We start from the raw sequence: 7979 nt of genomic DNA, 5'->3' as shown, positions 1-7979 counted from the left end.
AAGAAAGGAGACCTCACCCTTGAAGATATGTTTTAGGTGGCTTTATATTGTGCGACCCCACATGGGGAGGTTGACATGATGCACCTACCTTGCACTTACCTTGATCTTCAGACTGCTTACTGATTAAAACACTTACCTTGAACTTTCCCCAACCATCGATAGATATTGATATTGGACCACTTTTCTTGATATTGGACATCTTTGCTGGATCTCAAAACAGTTAATTTTGATACTGTACATTTAGTTATACTTCAGACTCTTACCTTGATATACCAAAGCAACTTTACTTTGTCTTCCAGACTCTGTGATTAAGCAGCAAAAATGCCTGCCTTGGTAAGATTCACGTTGTATTGCACTTTCATCGATATTTAAACTATGCAATACAAGTATTTCCAAAGATATTGGCCACTTCCTAGTATTTTATAGAATTATTGTTTTCGAAATGGACAAAGGTATTTCCATGGCAGCACAATGCTTTCCCAACCATGTTATGCTTAATTATTGTGACATAAAATATGGTCTCAAATAGCCCAGTGGTTGTCATAATATGGTCCGATTTCACTTGAATGTTTATAAAATACAGCGTTCTGCTGTTACTACAGAAACCAAATCACCAGTTACCAGGGAACCAACTGGTGAGGTTAATCTGACTCATCATTCTGTCAAAACTTAGTCCATATTAGTCTAAATTTCAATTTAATATCCTAAAATATTGCATAACACAACATTTTTCTGCTTGCACATTTTAATTATTCATAAATATACAATAATTTATGGAAATAAAATTTAATACACTTCACATGGTAGATTTGATACTAAGGTTTATTCACTGAAAATTTGGTGCAAATTGGGTAGGAAATAGTAAAGCTATCCACATTTTAGTACTTTTCTTGTACTTTCAATTCCATTCTTTTAATTAGGGTCTATTAGTTCAAATTAAATACAACAAAGTTAATCCTTTAAAAATCTGTATCTTGAGAATGGATAATCCGATTTCAATCTTGTAACTTGCATTGCGTTCCTACTGCTGAGATCTATCCAATGACTCCATTTTCACTACAGTGGCACTTGTACAGAAATTTGCGAGAAATTTGCGTAAAATGGACACTTTCTCACTTTATTGTGAGAAGTAACCAAGAATACATACTTTCTTGCAATCAAGCTGCAAGAACTGAGCTTTCTCGCATGCATCTGCGAGAAATTAAAGTCTCACAATCAATCAGAGAGAACTATGTCTTTTTGCTCTGCATCTGTGAGAAATTGTGAATTTTTGTGAAATGCTAACACAGAAGAATACAATTTCTCACAGATCCAGAGCGAGAAGACAAATTTCTCACTGATTGATTGCAAGAATTCAGTTTCTTGCAGATGCTGATCGAGAAAACACAGTTCTCGCCAGCTGATTGTGAGAAAATTAAATTCTCGCTAATTTATTGCAAGATAGTATGTATTCTCGCTTAATTCTCACAAAAAACTGAGAAAGTATCCATTTCTTGTAAATTTCTTGCAAATTTCTGTACAAGGGTGGTATGAACCATTCAAAAGATACGAAAACAGCCTGAAAATGCAGAGGACTGAGAGGTACACCCCTTCGCTAGTTTTCGGTCAGTACCACTATCCGGTCCGTTCCCGTCTTCACGCGTCTCAAACATTTCTCGCGATACGGAAGTGTAATTTCAGATTCGCAATGTCTCATGGGTACTTCAATCCAGCGTGTGACCTTGTTTCAGCCGGCTAGCTGCTTTTGTGAGCGGACAATCGGGAGATTTGTGAGGTGCGTACACAATAGTTTTGCATTCTTACTGCGCATTTTACGGTAGTTAGGATGATGAGGCCCCTTTCAGATTGTCGTTTTAAAACGTTTGTTAAGTTTCACCGCCAAAACTACTTGCAAGTTGTTTTTTACTTTCTTGTCAACGTAAACGCATGTCTCTTTCTTGGATTGGCGCCCTTTCTTTACTTCAATATCAGTTTACCGCAAGTGCCATCGTTGCCCAATAATCGGTCAAAAGAAGTGGCGCGATTGTCACGTATATTTACCGTATGAATGTCTTGCCCAGTTTTGTCCAGAACTGTTACAGGTCGGCGAAAACTTTATGAATCGACTTTTAGTTGCAAAAACTTGCAAAACGGCCAAAATTTAGCAAAATTTAATATAATAAAATCTTTGAAAAAGAGGCCAGTCAAGGGACGGTGGGTTTTTTTAGGCCTGTCGGGTTACCTGACACAATTAACTTTCATTTGATTGGCCCATATAACATAGGAATAAACATGAAAATAACAATTTAACTTAATGATTGGTAAGAATGAATAGAACAGTATGTTATTACTGAACTTTTATCAATTCATTATCATATCATATTTAATAGCCATTCAATATTTATCACTTTCATTCTCACAGTCATAATTTTTACTGCGAAGTATTGCTGTGATTTGTGAAATTACACAAAGAACAACACTGACCTGGTAAGTACAATTAGTAAATTACAATTACAATTGATAGCATACGTGAAAGATCATGAATAATTTATGTTTTTTTTACTATTGGATGTCACTCTCTGAAAATAGTTTTCCTCATTGTAATTCAGTTTAGATAAACAACTGGATGTAAGCTGGCAGGTACGCCTCCCAAAATGGACAGACAGAAGGCTTTTGCCGGAGCTGTGCATGACATGGTTCATAACAAAATGTCTCTTAGAAAGGCAGCATCAAAATGGGGCGTAAAGAGATCTACCCTAAGTGATCGGGTCACTGGTAAAGTTGAAATGGGCAGACGGAGCGGACCGCCTCCAATTTTGACATCTGCAGAGGAGCAAAAACTGGCAGAGTGGATCATCAACATGGGGCAAAGAGGATTTGGTGTGAGTAAAAAACAGCTTCTTCACACTGTCAAATTAATTCTTGACAGGGACCAGAGAGAGAACTATGTTGAAGAAAAATGACCCTCCAAACCTGCCAGGTGATAAATGGTACCGTCAATTTCTGCAGAGAAATCCAGGAGTGAAGCTTGTCAGCACCAGAAAGCTTGACCTTAAACGAGCAAAAGTGTCAAAGTCTGATGTTGATAAGTGGTTTACTGATTATGAACAGTTCATTTCTGATCATGAACTACTAGATAAGCCAGGTCAAATCTGGAATAGTGATGAGTCCGGATTCAGTATGCAGGTGAAAACTGGTAAGGTACTTGGTCCTGCTAAGAGTACTACTGCCATTCCACAAATCACTGCAAATAGTAAAAGCCAGCTAACAGTTTTGGCATGTATTAGTGCTGCTGGATCATCCATCCCACCATACTACCTTTTCCCTCTCAAAGTGCTCCGAAATCTTTGACACACTGGCAAGCATTGTTGAGAGGGCAAGCTGTTACTTTACTGAGAGTGGATGGATGGAAACAGAAGCCTTTTACTCCTGGTTTGCAAATCACTTCATAGAAAACATTCCAATAGTGAGACCAGTGGTATTGTTGTATGACAGTCATATCTCCCACATTGACTATGAATTATTCAAGCTGGCTGTGGATAACAAAAACCTTTTGTACAGGTTACTACCAAATGCATCACACTTTCTCCAGCCTTGAGACGTGTCATTGTTTGGGCCAATGAAGGCTGTCTGGACCAGCGAAGTCAGGAATTTCACGGCTGAAAATAATGGTCTTGAAGTGATAAAGAACAACTTCACAAGAGTATTTCGGCAAGCCTGGCAACACAGCGTGACAATGAAGAACATCGCCACAGGGTTCCTGAAATCAGGGATATATCCTCTTGATCGCTCACAGATTCCAGATTCCCTTCTGCTCCCTTCGACAACCCTTGAAGGTTCAAACACACAAGAAGAGCAAAATTAAAGTACAAGCAGACAACAAGATAAGGTCAACAATGATGGTACAAAGCACGTTACTCGATATGGTGGAAGAGGTCACGCTGGCTCCAGAAAAAGTAAAATACAGAAAGGTGATGGATGAAGGGCATAACTTGGAGGGCAGTCCTGGTTTCCGTATTTGGAAGAAAACGTATGAAACATCCAAGCCTACAAGATCTGATCCAGCACAAGAAAAAGCCATCTATGACGCTACAGTACCAGACTTCGACACAACCAGTCAAACATCAGTACCAATCAAACCAGCCAACCAAAGTACATATGATGCTTCCCTCTGTCAAACTGATCAAGAATCAATCACAAGCGTCTAGTCAACTCTCGCACCTCCCGATCAATCTGTTGATACCCAGAGTACACCATGAGAAACATGCAACCAATGCAACACCACCTGTCAACAGTATCACTACTCCCCCAGTTAGTGCATGTGTCAACGAAGTGTCTTCAAGCACATCATCAAACAGAGTATCTCCAGTTTTGGAACAGATTCTCACATACCCAGAGACTGGGAACAGAAAACGAAAAGAAAAGACAAAAAGAACACACCAACTTCTCCCTAACTTTTTAAATGGACCAGGTGCTCTGAAGATGATTCAAAAGGAACACCTTGACCGTCTAATCAAGTGCACAGAAAAGCACAAGAAGTTACGCAGGAAGGCCATGCAAAAGAAAGAGCGGGAAGAGAACATGGCAAGAAAGAAACTGGAGAGAGAAGAGAAAAAGAAAGAACGAGAAAGGATGAGGAAAGAGAAAGAAAGGATGAAGCAAGCAACTGATCAATCCAGACGTACCAGAAAGAGAAGACGGCTGCATTTTGAAGCTGTTGACGAGTCTGATGAAATATGCCAGATTTGCCATGTTCCATACTCTGATGATAACACAACATGGGTGCAGTGCGAAGCAATCGCTGGAGGGTGCGACAAATGGATGCACGTCACATGTATCCCATTAAGTCATGACTCCAGTGCACTTGATAAACCGGATGTTGCTTTTATTTGCCATACATGCATGTAATAGTGATATTATAACATGGTGTGATAGTGAACTTAATATCTGTTGCAAATACTTTACATACTCTTTGTTTTGATTTTGTTGTTAGGTGAACGCTATAATGCCTCAGATCAGAATCAGAAATGCCGTTATTAAGGGGTAAGGCTATACATTTGATTTGACACAAATTTTCCTGTCTTTATGGCATAGTTCCATTGTCTTGATTTAAGAGCCAAATTTTATGCAAACATATGATAACATTTTGTCAGTCATGGCGAATTTCTACAAGGATTGTTGAACTTATTTTTTTGATACTTAGGTTTCAAACACGAACACAAAAGTCATTTTTTTTGTTTCAATCATACAGGTACCATTTCTTTCAAATTAGGGCTCCACAAGGATTACCACTACCTGTGACAAAAGAGTATGGTAACGTACGGGATCCGTATGCCTTATTGATCTGGCTTCCAGAATTAGATGAAATTGACCCTACCATGCATAACATTGAAACAGATGAAAAGCGTCACCTGAAACTCCATCAAGTTGCAGGACTTGTCATGGGTCATGTACCCTTCATCTTAAGTGAAGGCATTGTAAATGCATGGAGAGCAAATTGGCCTCAAATGTTACATGGTAAATAATCCGATTGAGTGAATAGCACAACTACATGTTTGTGTTCTTAAGTTACATGTAAATACACTGCAAGAGAGAGAAAATTGTGTACAGTATTTGCCAACAAATTGCTAGGAAGAGACATTAGTTTTCAGAAAATTACAGTACTTTTCAAATGACAATATTTTTTCTGTTTTGCAAATGTTCTCCGTTATGGCCAAATGTTAAAAAACAAGAATACCAGTGATAGCAATATCTGGTTTATAAAGAGCACAAGAGTCATTTTATTAGGTAAAACAGTAAGATGTAGACAAGTATGCAATCGTTGGTCAACTGGCAAAGTAAGTACTCCACTCTGTTTTGTCATTTCTTCCGCAGTTATGTGACTGGATTGCCGCAACAAAGCTTTCCACCTTGGCCAGCTGTCGACGAAAGGGGTGGTGGAGCCGTAATACCATCAGAATATGTTTTATCTGTCAGTGAGGAACATCTTAGTGCAGCAAAGAGTTTAATTTGTGCAGCCATCGACAAAATGGAAGAAAAAGTTGTTCTGAAAGTTGAAGTTTGCTAGACAAAAAACAGTTATTATTTATTGTTGAAAAAATATTTTTTCGTAGATACAAACCTTTTGCCCATGCATGATTCCAAAGTGTGTTCATTCCATGTTTTCAACATCGGTATGACTGATTGTCAAGAATCCGAGTTTACTCACAGTGCGTGCAGACAGTGAAAGACAAAAAGATTTGCTTTACTTTGTTTATGTATTTATCATTAAAGCCCCTGTAGCTGTAACTCTTGAAATTAGTCGACCTGAAAAAAGCTTTCTCTATTTTCTCTGGTTTTCTTTAAATTCTGCAGATTTAATAATCACTGAAAAATTGGACAAGTAAATTTAAATGTTAACTGTTATTTTGATTTCCCATCATTTTTAAAACTTTTTAATATTACAAAAAAAACCCAACAAATCACAAAAAATAATGCTAGAAGATACAGCTATCTGGCCTTTAAATGTTAGCTTTTAGTTGTTATTTTTTCTTATATGTAACCTTATTTATTCTTAAAACATGTCATATGCTGCATGTATACTTTAATACAAGTATGTTTTTGTTTAAGAAGTATTATTTTTCATGGAGGGGATTCTCTTTACAGGGATGTCAGAACTTTTTCTTGCCAGAAACAGTATTGTTTTATTGATGACTTGCAATGCAAATTTACTGTCAATATTTGGCTCCACAGCAGATAGATTTATTTCGAAGTTTGCAATCTTTCGACATTTACGGGTTTTGTCAAGAGTTCCATTACTTGTTTTCCAAACAGTGCATGTTATCATATTTACATTAAATCACTAAAAAGCACAGTGTCTGCAATAATTTCATAATGAATGTTATATTGCAATATGCAATTTACCCACCTTTTCTTCAGAAGTTCATGTTGGTCTTTCACTTTGACAACCACAATTTTTTAAGGCTCAGTACTCTATGGTGCTATTGTTACCCCTGATGAGGGCAAAGTTCATTTTATACAGAACTCATGTTCATGAACATGATATATTGAAAAATGTATGTTTAATAAAGTGTTAGATGATTTTACAAAACTGTGTGTGTGTTTTAATGATTTTGAATGAGAAATTGATCCTGGCCAAGGAAAGCAGCTGCAAGAGATAAATCAGAATGTCAGTATGAGTGACTAGTTTGAAAATGATTAATAATAAATGCAGTTTGATTTTTGAGAAATACAACTGGGCTTTTGATAGAAATGGTAAAATTAAGGTAAAAGAGTTTGCTGATACCGCCGTGAGTAAAGTGTGTGATGTCCATTGCTTTCAGATGTTCATTTGTTTAGCTATCGAGCAAACTGAACTCTGCCATGGGAGGGGGGGGGGAGGCGATTGGGCCCCCTGCGAATAGAATGTAAAGATCCTAGGCTATTTTCGTAACATCCGGTTGTAGATTATCATCTCGGGGCAAAAACATGGAACCTGTTCGACGAAATTTGTGCTTTTGAAATAATATAGAGTGCGATACAGTAAGTGACTGTTTTACGGCGAAGTGACCGTATACCGGAAGTGACCACACGTTTGTACAAATAGCTAGAAATCCTTGACCTTTGATTGTATGACCCGAATGAGTGGTTGTTTGTGTATAGATTACTCCAGGGTTGAAGAAAAATTGCATCGTCTGTCTGACGTTGCTTCCCACAGGCGTGCTGTTTTCTGGGTAGTTTCTATAAGTGTAGTTTATTCTACGTTTCGACGTTCTCTTCCGTAGCCTAATCACCAAGGTAAGAAACAGAATTATTCGGCCTGCCAAGAAAACTGCACGTTCTAGTCGAAAATAAACACAAATCCTTCATTGAGTTACCTAGTTTAGATGCGGAAGGATCTCGGCTGTCCAAAAAACACACTCATGTCACGATAAAATGAAAACTTTCGAAGAAATCTGCCGCGTTTTGACAGCATCGGCGTTTCTGATGGCCACCGTTGTAATAACGCAACTCATTAACAT

General features: G+C 37.9%; 1 protein-coding gene across 2 annotated transcripts; it reads left to right on the top strand.

Moving 5' to 3' along the window:
• The first annotated feature begins 1630 nt into the window (after positions 1 to 1630).
• LOC139118549 (uncharacterized) lies at positions 1631 to 7065 on the top strand. 2 transcript variants are annotated; one of them, XM_070681900.1, is made up of 6 exons: positions 1631 to 1774; positions 2402 to 2466; positions 2589 to 2861; positions 4973 to 5022; positions 5231 to 5496; positions 5854 to 6274. In XM_070681900.1, the coding sequence occupies exons 3-6, from the start codon at positions 2634 to 2636 to the stop codon at positions 5859 to 5861; spliced, it is 552 nt and encodes a 183-aa protein (XP_070538001.1). In that variant the 5' UTR covers positions 1631 to 1774; positions 2402 to 2466; positions 2589 to 2633; the 3' UTR covers positions 5862 to 6274. The 2 variants fall into 2 exon arrangements, 1 of the variants encoding a protein (XP_070538001.1); XR_011548757.1 differs by having other exon boundaries at positions 2589 to 5022; positions 5854 to 7065.
• The last annotated feature ends 914 nt before the right edge of the window (positions 7066 to 7979 follow it).

The sequence above is a fragment of the Ptychodera flava genome, chromosome 19 (genome assembly GCF_041260155.1).
Source record: "Ptychodera flava strain L36383 chromosome 19, AS_Pfla_20210202, whole genome shotgun sequence".
Lineage (NCBI taxonomy): Eukaryota > Metazoa > Hemichordata > Enteropneusta > Ptychoderidae > Ptychodera > Ptychodera flava.
This window is presented reverse-complemented; position numbering and strand designations above follow the sequence as displayed.